General features: G+C 44.1%; 1 protein-coding gene across 1 annotated transcript in view; it reads left to right on the top strand.

Annotated features, from left to right (window-relative positions):
* Positions 1 to 13,395, top strand: part of LOC107532937 (complement receptor type 2) — a 228,524-nt gene extending 215,129 nt beyond the window's left edge. The window contains exons 32-33 of the mRNA XM_087828192.1: positions 616 to 673; positions 10,217 to 13,395. Of these exons, the coding sequence (XP_087684318.1) occupies positions 616 to 673; positions 10,217 to 10,289 (131 nt within the window). The 3' untranslated portion in view covers positions 10,290 to 13,395. The remainder of the gene's footprint in view (positions 1 to 615; positions 674 to 10,216) is intronic.
* The last annotated feature ends 9,958 nt before the right edge of the window (positions 13,396 to 23,353 follow it).

The following is a 23,353-nucleotide window of genomic DNA, read 5'->3' as shown; positions in this document are numbered from 1 at the left end:
TATGATATATACCACCTTGTGTTGGTGACTATATATTCATTTATATTCTATATATCCACTTAGTAACAAATCCTAAATAATACATATTTTTTCCAAAATGATAAGTCATATGAGTTTGCATCCCAAATCTGCTTTGGGTATTTTTCTAAATTGGGAAAGGACCCTTCTCTGACTTACTGTGAACTGTTTAAGTGATTCCATGGAATTGCATTTAGACAGTGAAGAGTCCAGATGGAATATGGATGCAGAACTTAAACGCCAAATCACACAGAAATTTTTCTTACAGACATAATAGCTGAAGCAACTCTACACAGATTTCTCTAGTTACAGTGACAGTAAAAGTAGCGATTCTGATGGCACAAGTCATGTAAGGTACATGTAATGTAGGCACATGAAATGAAACTGAAAACTAATCTCCAAGATTCAAAATCTAGCAGAAGAAATTCATGTTGGTTACATTTCAGTGGGCAAAAAATGGCAGAAAATGTTCATGTGTTTAGATAAAACAGCATTTTCTGGCCACTGAAATGTAACCAACATGAATTTCTCCTGCTGGCTTTTGAATCTTGGAGATTAGTGTTTAGTTATATTTCACTTGTTTTTTGCTTTTTGTAGGTGTTTTGGTGGCAGTTTTGGTCGGTGCCCTGTTCTATCACAAGAAGAAGAAGAAAGGGTAAATTGCAGCATATTTCTTAACCATATTGGTGTCTCTCACTCTTGACGTACTGTTGTGCAGCTTTTGTTTACACTCTATTGCATGCATTTTTTTCCAATGTGCCTACGTGTTCTGTGCCATCAGAATTGCATTTCTTTACTAGAAATATTTGCAGCTACTTTTGCTATTATTGTAACAAGAGAAATCTTTGTAGGGTTGCTTCAGCTATTATGTCTGTAAGAAAAATTTCTGTGTGATTTGGAGTTTAAGTTCTGCAACAAATCATGGACCATGATGGGGCCCTCCCTACCCTAGGTACACCCTACATTCTAAATTGGGCTGGTGGCCAGGATTAAATTTCAAATTGTTCACTGTGGAAATCTTGACAGGTATATTCACTGGAATTTTTTGATGAAAATTTTCCATTTGTTTTTATTACTTAAGTAGTTGTAAGAAGCTTTGTAGATGTCTTCAGTCAAATACTCAATTTGATTTTTTTATTAGAGTTTTTATTTATACAACTGGGGAATTAAAAGCAACACTATTTGATTTCCCTCTTATGTTCTCTTAATTTACTAGGTTACAGGAAAACTGATGGGGTTAAACTTGCTGAGAGGGGTAAGATTTATAAGGCACCTCATTAACTTTATCTGTCCTTTTATTTATAAAAATGAAAAAAGATGGGAAACTTGGAAAAATAAAAAATGTGCAAATTCTTCTAAGGTATTAGGATTTTTAAACATCAAACTTAAATTCTAATGAAATAGCTTATAATTTAATGAAAGACTTAGAATAAATCCTGGGGCATAGACCAAGATTAGGTGCTTTGAAATTTCTGATTTTTAGTTATTTGTTCTTCCTGATTACTTTGGAAATGGCTTTGAAATCAAACAATAATTTTTTTAATTCTTACCTGAGGATATTTTTTCCATTGCTTTCTCAGAGAGAGAGAAAGGGAGGGGGAGAGAGGAAAAAAACATACCAACGTGAGAGAGACACATGGATTAGTTGCCTCCTGCTCATGTCCTGATTGGGGCCAAGCCTGCAACCGAGGTACATGCCCTTGGTCAGAATCGAACCAGGAAACCTTCAGTCTGCGGGCCAAAACTGACCACTGAGCCAAACTGGCCAGGGCTGTTTACTGATTTTTAGAGAGAGAAGCATCCATGTGAGAGAGAAACATCCATCTAGGAATCAAACCAGCAACCTTTTGGTGTACAGAATGACGCTCCAACCAACTGAGCCACCTGGCCAGGGTTCAAACCAATAATTTTAAGACTTTTGATATTCATAGTTTTATGATATATTTTTCTTTTATATTAATCATTGGGTTTGGACCATGTGATAAAAGTACATTGTACACTCATAAAGAGCTCCACCTTCTTTTATATTATTGTTTTAAAAATACCCACAATGCCTTAATTTGAATCCTAAATCTTATATTTGTAGAACACATGCTATGCAGATGCAGCAATATGTTTTTAATTACACAGACACAGCAGTCTGAGTAGGAAATGCTCTCAGTGGAATCCTATTACAGTTCCAAAAGATTCACGTAGAAATAACTTCTAAAGAAAGCAAAACAATACAGCTTGGTATCTTTCTTCTTTGTTTAAAACATCGCTGCATCAAAATACTTAAAGGTTCTTAAACGACTTTGAATCAAACACTCTTGCTGTCACTTAGTGGGTCTTTTAAAGCTGAAGAAGTATCTGAGCGTGGTAGCTCCGGATTACAGGTTCGGTCCCATAACTGATCTGAGATTCCATTTCTTCTGAGCTCCAAGCGATGATGCTGCTGGGCCTGGACTACAGTTTGAGTAACAAGGGTGAAGACTATTATCGATGTGCCAATATATTTTAAATTTGAGGAAATACAATGAAGTTTATAGGCAAATTTTTGTCCTGCTAAAGATAATTAGCTTTTTAAAGACTCCCAAAGACTTCTAAAAAGTATGTGGGATAATACTTAGTTTTACCTTGCTTTGCTTTTTAAAAATGAAAGATTTATGTTCTGTTCTTTGCACTGTTTAATGTTCACAGTCTTCACGCCCCGCCTTCCCACATACTGGCTGTGGTTTGCCTTAGAAACTCCTTTTCAAAACTGTAAAATGCATGCAGTTTCTCCTCTGTTTGTAGGGGTAACTCTGGAAGCAGGACACTATGCACAGACAATCCCAAACTGCTGTTAAAACTTAGCACAAAATGGATTTGATGTAACCTTGTATTTATGGTGATTTGGGAACACGACTGCCCTTCTACAGACTTCATGCCGAAGTACAAAATAGCGAGGAGGTCCGGGATGCCTCGGCATAGGCGGACGCTAAACTCCCCTCTTCCCACAAGCACATCAAAATACGTACCTATATAAAGAGCAGTAACTCCTGATAGGCAACTGAGGGCTGATTGAACAGTTTCTGCAAAACAAACAGAAGTAGGAGACCAAATAGGGAGATGGGAAACAGCAGGGATGAACAAGGTGTCCCTGACCAGAGCTCTTCCAGCCTGGCAGTCTAGAGCCCCAGGTGCCTGCCTGGCTCCAACTAGCCTGCCAAAACTACCCAGCACTCACAAGCTACACAGAGGTCACTTCTACAGAAGACCACTTTTTATACAAAAAAGGAGAGCGAGACCTGGTAGAGAAGAAGAGCTGCAAGAGCAATATGGAATTCCCTGAGATTGGAGCTGCCAGTGAGCACCGCTGTACAAGTCCCTCTGCACCTTGAGAGGGTGGGCAGGAGCTCAATCTAGGTGCTCTCGCCTACCTGCAGGTTTGCTACAGCTCATTTTCAGAATTACTATCTGAGCCAATTTAAGCCCCAAAGGGAGGAAACAGGATCAATAGGGCACACGGCTGGTCTCCCCACCTGGAGCCTCTTGGGCTCAGTAGGCACATGCCTCAGACACTGTAGGCATCTGCATGGCTCTAAGCACCTCTCCAAAAACCACCTGGCACACACAGCCTACACAAAGGCCACTTCTACACAAGGCCACTTTGCAAAGACTGGGAGAGATGGCTATTTTGTCTAACCCATATTAACGAACATAGGAAGTGACACAATGAAAACAAAAGAATATCTCTCAAATGAAGAGACAAAAAAGTCTCAAAAGAAACCCTAATGAAGTGGAGATAAGTAATCTGCCTGATAGAAAATTTAAGGAAATAGTGATAAGGACGCTGGTCAAACTTGAGAATGGGATAGAGGAACTTAGGGGGAACTTCAGCAAAGAGAAAGTATAATAAAGAACCAAGCAGAGCTGAAGAATACAGTAACTGAAATGAAAAATAACCAGCAGATTAGCTAATAAAGAAAAATGAATCAGTGACCTGTAAGACTAGTGGAAATCAATAAGAACAGCAAAAAGAAGAGATTTTTAAAGATGAGGATAGTTAAAGGGACATCAAATGCACTAACATTTGCATTATAAGGATCTCAGAGAAAAAAGAAGAATGGTACAGAAACTTTACTTGAACAAATAGTAGCTGAAAACGTTCTTAAGTTTTCAGGGGAAAAAGGAAACAGACATCCAGGTCCAGTTTGCAAAGAGAGTTCCAAACTGGTGACTCCAAGAGACCCGCACCAAGACATATTGTAATTAAAATGGCAAATGTTAAAAATAAACAGTTTTGAAGGAAGCAGAGGAAAACAACTAGCTTTACACAATAGAAACCCCAGAAAGTATAAGCTGATTTTTAAAAATTTTTAAATATGATTTTATTGATTTCAGAGAGAGGCAGGGAGAGAGAGAGAAACATCAATGATGAGAGTAATTGATTATAAGCTGATTTCTCACCAGCAACTTTACCAGCCAGAAGCTTGTGCTGTAAGAAAGGAACCTACAGTCTAGAATAATTTACCTGGCAAGATTATCATTCATAGTTGAAGGAGAGATTAAGAATTTCCTGGGGAAGCAACAACTAGAGGAGTTCATCTCCATTAAACCAGCTTTATCAGAAATGTGAAAGAGTTTTCTGTAAGCAGAAAAGGGAAGGCCATAACCAGAATAAGAAAATACGGTAAAGGAAAATCACTCACAGATAAAGCCATTACTTAATAAATGCAGCAGATCAGACATTTAAAAAGCTACGACAAAGGTCAAAAGACAAAAGTATCAAACTCAACTGAAATTTCAATAATTGGGAGATAAGCAAAAGAAAAAGATCTAAAATATGACATCAAAGATATAAAGCTCTGAAGGGGATATTAAAAATACAGTCCTTTAAGGATATAGTCGATCTTAAATGCCTTTCGGCTTAAAATAGACTGCTAAAGGTAAAGAATGATATATATAAATCTCATGGTAACCACAAGCCAAAAACCTACAAAAGATACACAAAGACTAAAGGGAAAAGAACCCAAGCAAAACACTAAAGAAAACTGTCAACGCACAAGGGAAGACAGCAAAAGTAGAAAGGAAGAGAGAGGAACTGCAAAAACAGCTAAAAAAAATCAAAATGGATTAAAGACTTAAATGTAAGATCTGATCCCATAAAACTCCTAGAAGAAAACATAAGTAGGAAGCTCTTTGACGTCAGCCTTAGCAATATCTGTTTGGATAGGTCTCGGGAAAGGGAAACAAAAGCTAAAATAAACAAATGGGACTACATCAAACTAAAAAGTTTTTGCACAGTAAGGAAATCATCAGGAAAACAGCCTACTGAATGGGAAAGGAGATTTGCTAATGACATCCAAAATACATAAGGAACTCATGTAACTTAACACCAAAAGCCCCAAACTCTCCCATTTAAAAATGGGCAGGGGGCTTGAATAGACATCTTTCCAAAGAGGACATACAGATGGCTGACAGACATGTGAAAAGGTGCTCAACATCACAGGTCATCAGGGAAATGCCAATTAGGACCACGATGAGACGTCACCTCACCTGTCAGAATGGCTGTTAAACGAGTGCTGCTGAGGACGCCGATGCCGGCTCTGCTGGTGGAGTCGTCAGCTGGCACAGCCACCACGGAAAGCAGTGTGGACACTGCTCGAGAATTTAAAAATATGATCCAGCAACTCCACTTCTGGGTATTTGTCCAGAGAAAACGAAATTGCTAATTTGAAAAGATATATGCAACCTTATTATATTCATTGCAGAATTATTTATAACAGCCAAGATATGGAAGCAACCTAGGTGTCCATTGATAGATGAGTGAATAAAGAAAATGTGGTACATATATACAGTGAACTATTACTCAGCAATAAGAAAAAACAGAAAGAATGAAATCTTGCCATTTGCAACAATGTGGGTGGGCCTAGAGGGTGTTATGCTAAGTGACATATGTCAGACAAAGTCAAAATACCCTGCGATTTCATTTATGTGTGGAATCTAAAAACAGATGAAAGCAGAAAACAGACACACATCCATAGACACAGGGAATAAGCTAAGGGTTGCCAGGGGGAGGGGTTTGGGGTAATAGTGAATTGAAATCGAAATGGAGAAATGAAATGAAACGTAACGATGAAAAGAATGAGACATAGCGTAGCAAAACAAACGGAAAGGCTGTCCGCATACATGTAAGTTTGATTATACCTCGGACTCCCCGGGGAAATGACTGCTGGAATGTGCTAGGCAGCGTGTGGTAGAGGGCACATGGAGGCAGGAGACACTGGAGGCCCTCATGTCATTCCCTACAGAGCACGTGACGGGGAGTCTGTGTGGGAGAATGTCGCCAAAAATTATTACATATAAGGAGACTGCTGTCAAAATAAAACTGTCCCTCAGCCATTGGCTAAAGAAAGAAAGCGGACAAACACCACCACCAAAGTACAGAATAGTATAAGTAGTCATTTTTAACATCATTAAACATCATTTAAATTATGATGAAAATGGCCACAAATTAAAGTATTCTGGTACATTTTTCTGTTTCTTAGCTCTCAGCTAAGAATACTGACAGAATAGATCCCAGACCGGGCTGAGAGGGGCCCCATCCACATGCTCCTTCCTGTGCCCTCCCAGTTTCCTTTCTTAGCTAATTCTTCACATTTTCTCGTCTTGGAGCCCACAGCCCTTGCCCTGTCCTTCGCTGCTGCTGCAGTCCCGTTTTGCATGTCCTAAGTGTGTGCTTCCAGAAACCACATGCCTTTTTTCTTCATTGTTTTCACTTATTTGTCGTGAGTACTTTTTTCACAGATGCATTTTTTTTATTCCAGTGATACCATTCCAGGATAAGTGGGAATTTTCCAAGTTCATTAGAATTCTCTACGTAACTTATGTATTTTAATAATGTGACTAAATCGTTTTCTGGATTTTTTTATTAAGGATATTTATTATTTATCACATAAACCTGTTTTGAACTTTAGGTTAGTTATGACTGATGCAGTAACTTTGTAATTTTAAGTCACCTACTGAAAGGATTAAGTCACAAAGTCTCTTGGATTTACTGTCTGTAGTGGCCAGGTCAGGTGGTTGGCAGTATAGTGACATGGGACGGAAAAACAGCAGGATCAAATAAACTTGAACATTTTTCTAGTTGGTTCTCAAATTCTGGAGCATTCAACAAACTCTGCAAATGTTTTAAACAGAAATCTACTAAGAAACAAAGATTTTGTAGTTAGTGGAGAGAGCACACCTGACGAGATTTAGACCCATCCCAGGAAAACGGGAGGTCTTATAACCAGTTTTACAGAGATCTTCCCTCAGTGCAGACGTCAGGATGCATCTGCAAACATGCGACTTGTCATACAGCGGATTTCTAAGGCAGCATTACATGCATTAAATATACACGCTCTGTGTCTCCCCTCAGTCTTAGGTGCTGGAGACCAGGGCCATTTCTCCCCCCGATCTGTTATTCTGTGAAAGACTTTGCATGATTGACTTGAGGCTAAATGTTTCCGAGATGAACAGATTGCACAGGAATTCAGAATCCACTCATCTACCTGCTGGATGATCTATAAGATTCGAACTTAAAGTAGCCTTTTGCACAACATTCCTCTTTCCAGTTCCTAGAATCAGAAAAGTCATAATGTCTGAGCCCAGCTGACAGCTTTCCTCCCATCCTGCCCTGTCATTGATTTCATCCCAGGGATTACGCCACACACACTTCCTTTTGGTTTGTTGTCACTATTTTATTCAGCCCTTTTCCCTTCCTCTGTTCAGCACCTACCTAACTGGTGAGAGCCACAAAGAAGTAAAGTTTCTTTCTCTATGAGAAGAAGAGATGAGAGAAAGGTTTGCTTTTATCACTAAAAGGTATCTGCTTCCTGGGTTTCTTTTCAGCTGTCCTTTCTTTTAAAAATGTTCAGTGAATATGTAGATGTTAGTAACCTCAGCTAAGATATGACAGCAAACATCAAAGAGGACACTTAGATCCCAGTTTCCTTGGCTAAGTTACCGAATTTTATACCATTCCAGTTTCAGCGTAAACTAATGTGGACTGACGGGCTTTGGCTTCAGGGCGGCTCAGCAGAGTAATGTTCCCTTGCCCTCTACCTTCTAGCGGCTGTAATTCTAAAAGTGCAGGGATTTTTTAGCCTGGTGGCAAATAACCATAGAATCTGTTCACGTTAAGCACAGGGAGGAAAAAAGTTCTTTTACAGAATCCAAAATACATTTCACTTAATCTTGTAAATTTATTTTCAACTTATAAATATTAACCCTGTAAAGGTATTTATTCTTTGTCTTGGCCAGAATATATTTTATCATATAAAGAAAAACCAGCAAAAGCTTCTTAGATTTTGAAAACTTCGAATTGCATTGCCTTAAGCCCTTTGACCCCCTCCACTTCTGTCCGAATGAAATGAACTGGAAGTGTCCCAGAATGTGCATGGCGGGGAAGAGGGAGATATGTGTCCCAGCCCCTGTCATGTGAGGCACAACCCTAGGTTACAGTCAAGAGCTTGGGAGCAGACTCCACAGAGCCCAGTGGGAAGGGCAATTTGGTAAAAACGTGGTGGCCTTGATCCCGGGGCAAAGGGGAAGACATGACATCCCAACTAGAACGGCAGCTTGGGCCTCCCAGCCCCCTCTCCTTGGTCTCAGGATTCCTCTGAGGCTACAGCCAGCTGGGAAAGTAGTTTTCGGACTGTCGTGAGCTTCACGGTATCTCTAAACAGTTGAAATTAATTTAATGAATGCTGAAGCTAATGCAAAATAACTGATTAGTAATTGGGTTTCAGAATTTTATCATCAAATAGCTTCGTTGTTATATGAAGGAAATGTTTTTGGCTTTTTGTTTGTTTTTAAAAATATGTCCACATTGATTTCGGAGAGGAAATGAGGAGGAGAGCGAGGTAGAAACATCAATGCTGCCTCCTGCACGCCCCACACTAGGAATCGAACCCTCAACCTGGGCCCGTGCCCTGACAGGGAATCGAACTGAGATCTCCTGGATCCTAGGTCCATGCTCAACCAGAGCCACACTGGCCAGGCTGAAGTAAATATTTTTAGAAATTTGTTGACCCTTTTTATCTTTTTCAAATACTGGAATTATGCTTCAAATTCTATTTGAAGAATTTTACAGAAATTCATTATAGACAAAAAAATGAATGGACTCTGAAGCACAGAAAACTAAAGCTGTGTTGGGAAATTCAGCAACAGGCCTAAGCATTGCCTCACTACCCACAATAGTCCGCAGGAAGTTGCTCTGTCATGTCCAGTAACAGTGGTGGCTCGCGGTGGTGGGCTCCCACCAAGAGAACTACTCAAGTTGCAGATCTAACCTGTAGCTCTGGCACTCACTGGGTAGGAGCCCCTGAAGGGATGGCAGTGCCGAGCATTCTGGAAAGCCGGCTGGGCAAGTTCCGCTTTAGTCCGTATGCTGTGGTCAGTTCACTGAGGCTGCAGTTTTCAATTCAAAAGTCAATGGCCATGTGTGGCTACCAAGGACTCAACTGTAGCTAGTCCAGTGCAAGATGTGCTTGAAGTGTAAATACTCACCAGATTTCATAGTCCAAAAAATGCAAAATCATGGCAAATGTTAATATTTTCCCTGCATTGGGTCAAGTAAAATATATTAAAATTAATACTGCCTATTTATTTTACTTTTTTAATGTGGCTTCTAGAAAATTTAAAATTACCCAAATGACTCACAAATTTTTGGACAGTGCTGGACTAGAATAAGAGATTTTACAAAGATACTTACTGCTACAATAATAGTTTGATATGAACTTTAATTATGTAAGAGCATCCCTTACTTGAACTGATGATTTCATTGACAGTATGTGTAAAGGCTTTATTTAAACACAAACACTGTTGGAATCATCACCTTTTTAAGTTTCATCTCAGAGGTAGATTTGAAACTGTGGTATTAGGAGAACACATTTCTCTCCGATCTTTCCCATTGTCCCTAAAGATAAATCATGAAATATTTACCAAGTACTTTATATGCAGCGGCTCTATTTCTTGTTTACATGGAATAAATAATACAGCACAGGGATAGAAGAAGGGTTTCTAAAGTGAGGAGAGTTGAACATTTGAAATTATTTGAACAGAATTATCTAGTTCTTAGGTCAGGGACTCTTAATACAGTTTAATTGTCCATTTTCTAAGTAAACTTCTGAATTTCACTTCTCTGCACTTTTATGTTTTTTTCTGATGCTGTCTCTTTCTCTCCCTTTAGGAAATCGGAGCTTCCTGCTCAGTACAGCCCAGGCTGGAGTAAATCAAGCACTCCGGCAGAGCCAGCACTCTGAGTGGCTTTCAAAAGCTGCTGCCGCACCTTTTTTTTTAATTTTGTTAAAATGTCAAGATCTACATTAAATTTGTATGGCTACTCTGCAAAACAGTATGGAGGCCCTGAAAAATTAAAAATAGAGCCCCCCCTGTGATCCAGCAGTTCCACTTAGGGGCTACATAAGTGAAATTGCTATGTGGAAGAGATATCTCCCCCTCCCTGTTTATTGCAGCCCCATTTACAGGAACCAGGACATTGGAACAACCCTGTGGTCATCCGTGGATCAGTGGCGAAGGAAGGCGTATACATGTACAGTGAAATATTAGTCATGAAATGTCAAGAAAATCCTGACCTTTGCAAAACATGAATTGACTCAGAGCATTTTGATACTAAGTTATATATAGACACTTATATGTAGGCTCTATAAAAAATGTAAAAAAAGATTTGTGGGTGTTAGAGGCGGGTGGTGGGGTGAGGGAATTGGATGAAGGTGGTCAAAAGCTACAAACTTAACAGTTAAAAGCATGTATTGGGATGTATTGCACAGCACCGTGATTATAACTAGTAAAACTATTGCATGTTGGCAAGTTTCTAAAAGAATCGATCTTAAAATATCTAATCAGAAGAAAAAATAATGTAGCTGTGTGACTTGAAGGATGTTAACTAAAATTATTATGCTCATCATTCCAAACTATACACAGCAAATCACTATGCTGAGCACCATAAACTCAGTGTTGCATGTCATAGCTCAGTGAAACGAAAGGGGCAAGAAGATCTATACAGGTGTTCTGTTTCTTTCACTGTCATGAATGCAACTGCTAAGACGTAATGCTAACATCGCAGTGTCACATGAATGCGGTCATTATCCTGTGATCCCTCTTTGAAATGGATACAAATCTGGGCATGAGCACCTTCCTGTTTTCCCTTAAAGAGCAAGTCAACACAGTGTCCTTTTTCTTTTTTTTTTTTTTAATCTTTATTGATTTCAGAGAGGAAGGGAGAGAGAGAGAGAAACATCAATAATGAGAGAGTCATTGATCAACTGCCTCCTGCATGCCCCCTGCTGGGGGCCGAGCCCGCAACCCGGGCATGTGCCCTGACTGGGAATCGAACTCCCCAGGTCGGTGCGCAACTGCTGAACCACGCCGGCCAGGCAACACAGTGTCCTTTTTAAAAGTTTCTTCTCAGAGGAAGATTTAAAACTGCGATATTAGGAGAACACGTTTCTCTCCAGTCTTTCCCATTGTCCCTAAAGATAAATCATGAAATATTTACCAAGTACTTTATATGCAGTGGCTCTATTTCTTGTTTGCATGGAATAAATAATACAACACAGGGATAGAAGGTGGGGAAATGATGACTTCTATAAAATCTAAAAATTTGGAGAAATACAGTTCAAAATGAGACATTTCATTTGTAAAAAATGGGATTTTGAAATCTTTTTTTCCAAAGCTAATACCAGCTCTTAAGATTTCATGCTTTCAACAACTCTACTATGTGTATTATAGTTTATTGTAAAAAGTCAGTACAAATATGTGTATACTACAGTCTTTAAAAATTAAAAACAAGATTGCTGAAACCTGGGAGTTTGAGCAAGTTTGAATTCCTTAACCAAAAATATTGGGGCGGGCCTGTGTGGCCCAGCGGTTGAGCATGGACCAGCATCTAGGCAATCGGGGTTCGATTCCCGGTCAGGGCACATGCCCGGGTCGCAGGCTCGATCCTCAGTAGGGGTCGAGCAGGAGGCAGCTGATAAATGACTCTCTCATCATTGATGTTTCTCTCTCCCTTGCTCTCTCTGAAATCAATACAGATTTATTAAATATGTATATATTATTGGAAAATACTCTTACAGTAAATAGGGTAAAATTCCATTTTAAAAAATTACTTGTAAGTTCTTGGTGATTTAGAGAAGCTGTCAAGTTAGTGTCTAAGAGTCCATGGCAATTTGGAGTGGGTTGCATACTTCTGTAAAAGGTTAGAAGGCGCTAACACGCCTAACAGCGCCGGCTCGGTGCAGAGTGAACACTGTGGCTTGTAGTTTTCTTCGGGAGAATTCCCCTCTCTGGGAGACAGAATCCACTGTGAACTCTGGCCTGGGGGGTTCCCTCCCTGCTGGAACAGAAAGCTCTCACTCAAACAAGTCACCTGACGGTAGGCGGTTCTGTAGGGAGTCAATTCATCAGGTAGCCCCAAGTGGTATCAGAATTAGTCTGCGGGGGTCTCCCCTCACCTGCTAAAAGGCAGGGTAACCGTTAAGCCGCGTATTTCAGAAAAGGCAGCTTAACTTTGGGTGGGTGGGTGGCCCCGTGAAGGGAGGAAAAATCAGCTCAGGGAGCATTGCATGCTCAGGTGGAGCAGGTCCCTCCCGCTCGGAGTCCCTGCAGCTGGCAGGGCCTCTTCCAAATGAGCAAGCGGGCACAGGAGGGGCTGCTGCTTTTTTTTTTTTTTTAACGTTACTGATTTCAGAGAGGGGAAAGGAGGGGGAGAGAGAGAAAAACATCAATGGTGAGAGCCATTGATCGGCTGCCTAGCCCTCAACCCTGGCATGGGCCCTGACCGGGAATCGAACCCCGATCTGGATCCTAGGTCAATGCTCAACCTCTGAGCCACGTCCGGCCAGGCCTCATTTATTCTTAAAGGTTTGGGGCTTTTAAACTTTTAGTAGCACAAACTGGGCTAAAGAAATGTTGCCCCGAGGAGGACATGTTTGGAAGATCAGAGTGAACCAGAGTAAATACTATTTTACTCTGGAAAGCGTTCCTTCCCTTTGTAATCTCTGGCGAGGGGCATTTTTCAACCAAAGACTGTTATACTTACCAAATTTTTTTACTTTTATAATAGTTTCTGCTTCAAATTTACTTTTTTTTTCAATGTAATATATATGAGATTGATACATAAGTATAAATATGCTGTCAAATAATTTCTCAGTTACTGAAATATATGGCGAAACAAGTTTTCTGTAGAAACCTGAGAAGGAAGCATATTTGAATTAACTCTTAAAACAGGAAGAATGTATTTGTAGCGAAATGGGAAGCCCCATGTGTGCAGACCTTTTTGTTTATTTTCTGAGAAACGTGTTCTCCAAATCTGGTAAAATAAAATGTAGGATGGATCAAGTTTAATTTGTGGCCATGTGTTTATTTCCAGTGTGTTTTATTTCAAGTCAGAGTGCGTTTCTAATCGGGCCCGTCTTCTCTAACCATTGCACTGCCACCGTGGTGGCTCCTGCCCCTCCCCTCCAGCCTGATCCAGACCCTGGCTTCACCCCCAGCCCATCGCGTGCCTCTTGCTCCCAGGTGTTCAGGGACAGCACATCACCTGCAGCATGAAGTCCAGGTTCCTCAGCACGATGCGTGAAGACTTTCTACCATTAAATCCCAAGTTTTCTTCCCAGGGCACCTCTTTCTGCTGCATTTTTTCAAGTTGCCTACTCCCAGTCAAGCCGGACCGTCTGCACTGGGCAGTGTTCCTGGTCCACTGGTGCCTGGACCGCCTGTAATCCTATTAGATCCAGGGCATCTTGCATGGCCGGCGCATCATGCCCATTCCATGAAGCTTTTCCTAGTTTCTGCTCGGGTGTCATATTACCCAGCTTGAATGATCACATCTGAGTATCTGTAGACATGTGTCTGCCAGAAGACATATCTTCCACGTCAGTTTAATGCATGGACATGGCTAAGTAAGTAAAATCCCAAGTCCAACAATGAAATTATGAAATTTGATTTGTGTAACCATTAGGATTTTTTTTTACTTATGCAAAACATTCTTACTCCTGGCATTAAATCAGATTGTTAAACCTCTGAAATCAGACTCAGTGTGTCTCAACCATGGCCATACACTGCAGTCACGGGGTGGGGGGGGGGAGCTTTCAGCCAATCTTCCAACATAATTGTCGCCTGAGCAGAGGGACTTTTTTAAAGCTCCCCAAGTGCTAATATGCAGCTAAGGTTGAAAACCTCCGCTTTAGTGACAAGCCCACAGTCCATTTGTACATAGAAACTTACAGAGACAGGAGGTAAAGGCTTATATTTACTTAAGATATTTGAGTTTTTATTAAATCAGCGTATTAAAGAAATCAGAAAATGCCTAAGACTTGAAATAAGGTCTTGTTGCCTAGCTAACCAAACAAGATTATCTGTGGTTTAAATATACAAGAAGCAATCTTTCTAATACCAACACTGGATGAAAACTAGCTTGACTATAAATAAAGCATTTTATCAAATTTTATGTGGCTTTAACTTGAGGTTATTTTTTATATTTGTATATTGGTATAAAATATATAGGGAGAACATTCAAGGTGACTAACAACAAAAGTTGTCTGCAAAAATGCTGAAAAGACCTGGGACAGGAGGAATTCGCATTTGCATTGGTGAAGTAGATTCTAGGTTTAAGGAAAGTAGGCAGCTCTGGTGTTCTAAAACTGAGTAATGCCTGGCCCCTAATCTTGTAACTCAGAATGAACTTTTTTACATATTTTAAGAATTTGCATATTTGTACTCAGGAACAGGATTTAACCCTAGTGTACTGACTTCCTGAAATCATGCAAAATTGAGTGACTGAACTCATTTTTTCTTCTAACCTACATTGCTTTCATTTCCAGGTTCATCCATGAAAGGTTACACTAAAATGAAACTGTCCTGTTTTTTGTTTTGTTTTGTTTTTGTAAATCTTAGCACTGCTGCCCTCGTGTGGACAGTTAGTGTGTTTGACAACCCCTTAGCCCTTTAAATTCTTTATTCAGAGGTTTCAGTCATTAATTACCAGAAGCCCTTTGTCATTTCCTTTTGGATGTAGTGTTAACTAGCTCTTTTCTGGTTTCCTTCTGTGAAATTAACATTTTTAAAATGTCTAAACTCTGTCCCTTATTGCTTAATATGGAGGAAGTACAACACTGGGGTTTGTGGTCAGTAAACTACTTTCCTTCCCTCTCCTTTACATACCAGCAGAAAGTGAAAAAATTATCTTCAGAACAGATCACACCGAGAGCACTATGCACCCTGATTCCTGACTTGCTAACCCAAGAAAACCTGCATAGGGGTAGTATCACAGATATTAGCAGGAGGAGCCACTTATGGTTACATTACTTTTACGTAGCTTTAAAAAAAACGGAATTATTGTATGTTGCAGTGGCAAGCCTTGTCCCAAATATTGGAATCAGCTCTGCTCCCCTGGAACTTACAGCTTGTTGCTTCCTTGAGAATTTTGGAGACTACTGTCCCTCGGATGAGCACTTATTTATGGTGTTCGGGAAAATGATTGGTCTCTGATCACCTACCGCCACCTGAAAATGCTCCTAGGAAAATACTCCTTCAATTTGCACTTGACATGGCACTCAATTATGAATCTTTCTATTGGGTCCCATAGAATCCAGCTTCCGAAGTTTTAGTGTGTAGGTGAATCACAAGGTTATCTTGATAAAATGCAGGTTCTGATTCAGTAGGTCTCAGGCAGGGCCCAGTGTTTGCATTCCTGGGAGTTCCACATTCTGCTGTGTGTGGCAGGCTGTACCATGGCCTCACAGATATTGGGGTACTAATACCTGGGACCTGTGATGTTACCTGCACGGCAAAGGGTTTTTGAAGATGAGATCTTGGATGTGGAGAGTACCCTGTATTATCCAGGTGGGGCCCTAAATGTAATCACAATCTCCTTTTAAGAGGAAGAGGGAGTTTTGACTACAGCAGAAGGCAATGTGGCCAACTCAGGCAAAATGCTGCTGGCCTGGAGGATGGTGGAAGGAGCCACAAACCAAAAAATCGCAGCTCTAGAAGCTAGAAAATGCATGGAAACTGATTCTCTCCTAGTCCCTCTGGTGGGACCGTGGTCCTGCCAAAACCTTGATTTCCACCCAGTGAAACTGATTTCAGACTTAAGACCAGAACTAAAAGAATGAATGTGTGTTGTTTTGAGACACTGTGTGAATGTTTGAGTCCCTCCAAAATTCCTCTGTTAAATCCTAACCCCCAAGCTGATGGTAGTAGGAGGTGGGGCCACTGGGAAGCTATTAGGACATGAGGGCTGAGGCTTCATGAATGGGATCAGTGCCTCCATAAAAGAAACCCAAAAAGTCCCCTCACCCCCGTCATGTGAACTTACAGCTAGAAGGCACCGTCCATGAAGCAGAAAGCTGGCTCTCACTAGATACCAACACTGCCAGCGCCTCGATCTTAGACTTCCCAGCCTCTAGAACTGTGTGCAATAAATTCCTGTTGTTTACTGGTTGCCCAGTCTGTAGTGTTTTTTATAGAGGCCCGAAGAGACTAAGATGCCCAGTTTCCTGTGATCTGTTACCACAGCCACAGGAAATGAACCACCAGTGCCATGGGTCCTCAGAAAACACTTTGAGTAGCAAAGCCTTTTAGAAGCAAGAGCACAGATGAGTGGTTCTCAGCCCTGGCCACACATCAAAATCACATGGGATGAGTTTAAAACAAACAGCAGAAAGTAACGCCCAGGTCCCATTCCTAGAAGAGTTAAGCCAGAACCTGTAAGGCTGGAGGCTAAGAGTCACTAATGTAAAGGCTCCTTTGAGAATATAATCAGAAGGGAGGGTGGTGCTGTCTCATTAGAATAAACCCAAAATACAACTTTCCTTGTGTTCGGGAAAACTCTTAAGTCCCCCAAAATATGGACACGCTAGTCTGCCTGGTAACCCCCTGAAACGATATGCCAGCTTCTCAATGAGGCCTGGGCCACCACCTCCCTGCAGAATTACCAGGTTCGAGGCTCGACACATTATTTCACCTAATTGTGTTCAGATTTGCTGTCTCAGGCTTCTTAAGAACTCATCAGCATTTATTCCCACAGATGGGAATACCGCCAGGACAACCTGCGGGAGGCTGAGTGCTCCTTCCGTCCAATACGCCCTCCCACTCACACACCTACAGCTAACCGTGTGGCACAACCCAGCTAAGCGGGACCCCAGCTGACAAGGCATTTTCTCCCTAGTTGGAAAGCAAGGCCTCGAAAACCAGGTTCAAGATGTGTCCAAAAGAAACATTCTGCTCACTAATTCGAACTTTTTCTACTTAAGTCACCTGGGGACTGGAATCAGAGCAACCTGACCACAGAATCCATGTCTCTCTTTTTTTTCCAGTACCTAGGCTGGAGCTTGGGACACAGTACACTGAGCAAAATTTGTTCAATTTGTTACAACTGGCCCCAAGCTCTTAGCCCCATAGGTACCGCTGCAGCCTACCTCAGCAGAGAAGAGACTAAAACAATTCAGGGTCTTAACTATTCCCATCGCCACACCCTGGGGATTAGAACATGGCACCTTCGATCGACAGCCTGCAACAGCACTGGAGCTGCAGGCAGGGGGCGGCCCACACGGGCGTATTCCCAGCAGATGCGTCACCCCCCCACCTCACACCAGCGGGCAGGGCAGCCATCGGGGGAGGCAGCTTCCCAGGTGTCGGAGTCGCTGCCACATACCGACAGCCGCTGGCATGAAGTGCTGCAGGTCCTTCCCAGCTGGCCAGGCAGAAAGCTCATCCAGGAAGGGACCACAGCCCTGCCACTTGAAGATCCCACGTCTCGCCCCCTGGAATGCCAGGTCGGGCTGACTTCTGAATACCTTTGCGGAACTCGTTCCGTCTTAAGGGTGAATAGAAACTAAGAACCAAGAGAAGACCTGCTGCACCGCTTATACTGCCACTGGCATCACCAGGCTGCTCCCTCTAAGGGCAGGTGAAGGAGCACTGCCTGCCTGGCACCAACCAGGTCGGTTTCCCCACCAGAAGTAGCCTCCCTAGCCCCAGGCGATCATTTCCGTCTCTTCTCTCATTTTTATTTCTTGGCTCCTAGAATTCCATTTTTGTCTTAATGGGCTTAGTTTTTACTGTAAGCCGCTCGAATGCTTTATAATGCAGGTAAGATCTGCACAGGAAATCAACTCTTCAGGTCCCCACTTCTCACCATGGCAGAACTATGAGTGGAAAATAATGAAAAACAAAGATGTGCTCAATTGAATATAATGTATTTATTAAGTTCAGATGCATGAATAGTCTCTTCTTAAGAGAAAGGTAAGTCAACAAGCAACCAATTCGTAAAATTTACAGCACGACCACATTTCAGTAAAATGCAACGAAGGACCTCCCATGAATTACACTGGTCTGTTTTTAAAAATCCATTCAATCATCTCCTATCTAGGCAATAAAGTATCATAAATGCAGTTAAAGAAGTTAGCAGGAAAGAGTGTGACCTTCCTTCCCCACTCTCTGCCCATCCATCTTCCAGGAAACCACAGGCTGTTGCTGAGCAGACTTGGCACGAGGCTTTGAGGCTGCTGCTTTTCCCCCTACATCATAACCGATTTCAAATGGTGCTAGACAAAAACAGACTCTGAACACCAGGAGAAATCGGTCAGCCTGTGTAAGAGATGGGTCCAGTGGTGCTCCTGGGGGTCCCGCACCTCGACAGTGCCGGTGGCAGGTCTGCTATCAGCCGTGCTGCAAATGCAGCTGAGTGTCCCCGGAACTGGGAGCAGGTGGACAGTGCTGCTGTGGACAAAACTTTCGCCAGGTGCACAGACCTCTCCCCTGCCCTATACAACCAAGAACCCAATCCAGCAGGGCCCATCGCCGCACTCAAAGGCCCTGCCATCGGGGCTGTGGCTACCTATCCACAGAAAGGATCACCACCTCTGCCCCTGCTCAAACCTCTGAGTGTCTTCAATCACAATCCCCTCCCCCACACCGTTACCCCCAAACCCAACATACTCAAGGCTGTGCTTTGCTTTTCACGTTGCCTGTGTCGTGACCCGGCTCGGGTGGCAGGAGTAGGAGCCAGTCCCCAGAGCAACAGCTCCTGTCGTCGGCCCTTTGCTGTGCTGCAATTCTTACTCCTAAAACACTGATTTCAAATGGTGCTAGATACAAAGATGGAAAAATCTAAGCCACCATGTGAAACCAGCTTCCAGAAGAAGAGGGTCTCACTGAAGAAAGGGAGATGTGCGATCAGAAGACGCAGCCTCCGAGCCGAGGAGAATGTCTCCTTGCAGTTCCACTCGTGGCGTCAAGCAAGATCACGATCCATCTGACAGGCAGAGAGGAGTGTCCACGGTCATGCTCAAGGAGGACGGAAGTCACAGCTGACGCGTCACACAGACGCAGAGTACAAAATCCATCAGCTCTGCGTTAATTTAATTCCACTAGTCCCTACAAATTATTATACACACGATGAGATAAAATAGCCGAAGTTATTATTAAAATGCATGTCTACATTAGTACTCCCTGCATTGGTGAGATGCTACACAGGAAACGAGCCCCCCGTCTGCCTGTGGGGCTCCAGCGGCTCCACAAAGGCGACTTTCACCTGGGCCAGGGCAACCCTTCCATCCCTGCGCCCGAATCGAGAAAAACACGGGCTCCACCTTCCCAGGCATTAGTAAGTGTCACGACATCGGCAACCTTATTTAACCTCTGGGGCGACACAAAAATCTGGTGTCCTGAAATTGCACTGAGTAATCCTCTTAACACAAGAATTGAGTTGTGTTTTGTGTTGTTTTCAACATTTGCCTGAAAATAAGATTTTCAAACTGTGTTTAAGTTAGATTTCCCATCTCCTCTGGGTGTCTGAAGCTAAGAAAACATGTCTCTATTTCTTCTGAGGCCATAACCCTGAGAAAGAGGAGACACGGTAGAACGGGTCTCTTTCGGGTTCCCTACCAGTCCTTTAGGCCTCTAGGTTCTGGGGAGGAAAAAGAGGTAACGTCTGAACACTGAGTTGGACTGTTTAATGCTCACAACAGTCATCCGGAGGAGGTATTATTCCCGTTTTTGCAGAAGAAATGGTCCTTAATGTGGTTCACTAACCTGTCCAGTCACATGACTAATGGTGTAGATCCCAGATCTAACCCTAAAGTCTGCGCCTGCCCCTCGGCCGCCTGCTCCATAGCTGGATTATCAGCTCTTTCTGTTGCTGAACTTAATTATAGCAAGATGGGGAGACTGGGGGTGCAGAAGGAGATTTCACGGCACTGTTTCTACAGGGAAGTGGGGTGTCACTGACTACGTGTTAAACCCAGGTGGAGGCGGGAGCGCGGCCGGTGCGGCGAGGGCCGGTGGTGGGGCAGCTTGCTCTGCTCTCCTGCACCCTGGCGGGTGGCATGGCTGTGGGAGTGGGGACCGCTGGAGACGAACCTCCCCATAATTCTGTGATGACTCGCGAGTGGTTCTGACACCAGCACCGGGCTGCGCGGCCTGTGGGGCTCGGCAAGGCCTCAGCCACAGGCGGGGGCGCTGGGGCCGGCTCTGACCGCAGTGCTCGGAGGACACTCGCCGTCAGCAGCGGGGCCTGTTAACCGAAACGGCTGGGGTTTTGAGGCCAGGAGTGAGTGTTAAATGACAGTCATTACCATGGGGTCTGCAGCTTATAAAATGAAGAGACCTACGTTTGGTAATTCTCAGCTTTCCTGCTTTTTACCTCAGCCACACGCTTCTTTCTTAGCAATTTCCAATCGCCAGCACCCGTAAGACCCTTCCCTAGGATTTTGTCACACAGATATCCTTCAGTGATCCCGGCAGCACCCTGCCTCTGCACATGCTGTCCCCTTTCTGGAACATTCTCCATCCACTCTCCCGCTGCTACCACTTGTCAATGCCCTCACCCCCCCAAAACCCCTCTCCCCCAGAACCCCGGTGGTCTTCCTTCAGATCTCTTCCTCAGGAAAGCTCCCCGCACCCTGCCCTCAGCCCAGCTTTCGGCTAAGTCACCATCTCCCAGCATCTAGTTCTGTTCCTTCAGAACACGCTTCTGTCATTTGATCATCAGGGTGATTAATTCATGTCCCCCCTGCCGCCCAGGCAACGTCAGCCAGGAGCTCAGAGGAGGGCTGCGCCCAGCACAGGGGCACTGTCACTGAGGAACTAGGGGACACAGCCAGAGCTTGGGCTCCCAACTTCTCAATTCTAAAATACCCTTAGTTCTCTGGAAGAAGAGAGAAAAACGTCATTAACAATGTATCACTGTGAACACGCTGAAAGAAGAAGAAAGAAAGCGATCTTAGTACCAAACCTTCTGCCCTTCCAATCCTATTGGATAAAACTGTCTGTTCAGGTCTCAACTTTCCCAGCAGAACCAGGCTTCGCTCTCCAAGTCTGCTGAGCAATGACTCACCTGAAACAAGCTGCTGTTTTTGTTCCCTAGTCGGATATCGCCGGAGGTCTGATGAGGGCTGGAGGGGGCTTGCCCTCCCTGGCACCCAGCTTGAGCAACACCTAGGTCTGTAAGAAGGTAGCCCAGGGAAGCCCCACCCTGCTGAGGGCTCTGCTGTCACCTGCGGGTTGCAGGATCCTCCCACATTGGCGTAATGGCCTCAAACACACCGGCCAGTGGAAAAGGGCTGGGCGGGCTGCTTGGGAAGGAAAGCACCTCCCCAGAGTGGGTCTGTCACCCTGGGAGGTGCCACCGTACAGAAAGAGGGCTTCGGGAGCCAACGGCAGCCCCGGTGCATTTCTGTGCCCACATTCTGTGCCCACATTCTGTGCCGGTTTTTCTGTACCCACACCTCCCCCACACCCAGGACACTCCCCAGCCTGGGCAGGGACCTATGTGGAGGAAAGGTCACCACACAGTGAATCTGAACCCAGCGCCTTTACTTCCTGCTGGGCCCCGACTGTGAGAACCTCCCTGGCAGGGGCCTCAGCGTTCCTCTGAGAAGGTCAGCGCAGACTGGCCACCTTCACGCGATCCCAGGGCTCGACAGGAAACCTAAGACAGAGAAACGGCGACAGCAGAGTGACCAGGGAGGCTACACTTTGCCTAGAGGCAAGCAGAATCAGACACTTCAACAACAACAACAGCTATCCAGGCCAAACACACACATCTGAGAGTTAAATACAATTCATGGCTGTCGGTTACAGAACAGTCTGGGGACTGACTGCAAGGAACGTTTCTCCTTCATTCTATAAAAAGATGCTGTGTCTTTTAGTCCTAAAAGATGTACGCCCAGCATGGTGCCCAAAAAATAACATGGGAGGGAAATGGGAAAGAGAGGCATCCTTGTTTATGACATCCGTAACCAAACCCACGGAACAAACGGTGTTCAGCCCCAGGAACCTAACGCGGCTGGTTCGTTCTGCGCGACCACGACACGTCCAGATCCAGAACGCTGAGAAGGTTCTTTGGAGGCAGCAGTTTCTCCCTCCCAACGGGGCTGGGTGCTGAGTCACAGCTACTTACGTGACTGACGCAAGTTCCAGCCAGAGCGGGGGAGGGGTGCCGGAAGCAGAGCCCAGATCGGGCTTCTTCCTAACACTGGGAATGCTGGTTTCAGGGCTCCTGGCGGGGAGGAAGAGTCCTCCTGGTGAGAGAGGGGCCTGGGGAAGGCCCTTCTGAAAAAGAGGAACTTTCTGCCCTCCAGACAGTCCCAGGCCATTGTGTATGAACCGAGAGGCCCAGCCCAGCTTCCTGTCACTCCCTGCTCTAGCCCAGGCCCAGTGTCCTGGACATTTTGTCTTGAGCTGTCAGGGTGAGGCTTGTGCCAACTAGCTGTGGTTAATGAATCAGAGGAAAGGGCAATAAAATGAAGGACAGAAGTATGGGAGCCTGAGGTGGAGGGGAACATGGAGATGGCTCTCTCTTTTGGGCAGCTTGTCCCCCAAAAGAGGGCTAAGCAGCCAGGGACCACCACACTTCCAGGCCCCAGATCCCAGAGTAGGAATAACATGCTCCAGGACCACTGAGCCCCTCAGATGCCCACTGAGGTGTCAGGGCTGGAAGTCTCAGCCTCCTCAGCGTATGGGGGCCCAGCATCAGCAATTCTGGTTTCCCCTGAGGCCGGGGTATGGAAGCCTGTGTTCCCAGGCAGCGGCTGCCCACACAGTCAGGTCCTCTGTCCTTCCCTCGACACCAGCAGCAGGATCCTGGGTCTGGAAATCTCCCATTCAGTACAGGGCAGGAAACCCTGGGGTGGGCGGGCTGGCGGGCTGGAGGGGAGGGTGCCCCATGGCTACCCTGCCCTTCGGGTGCAGTGGGCGTGAGAGGCAGTAGGAGGCAGTGGGGAGCAGAGGGAAAGAGGAGGGACGGAGTGAGGGCCGGAGCACGGACATCTCCATGTCCCCAAAGAACAGCTTAGCC

Source organism: Miniopterus natalensis, chromosome 19, assembly GCF_054644295.1.
Source record: "Miniopterus natalensis isolate mMinNat1 chromosome 19, mMinNat1.hap1, whole genome shotgun sequence".
Lineage (NCBI taxonomy): Eukaryota > Metazoa > Chordata > Mammalia > Chiroptera > Miniopteridae > Miniopterus > Miniopterus natalensis.
This window is presented reverse-complemented; position numbering and strand designations above follow the sequence as displayed.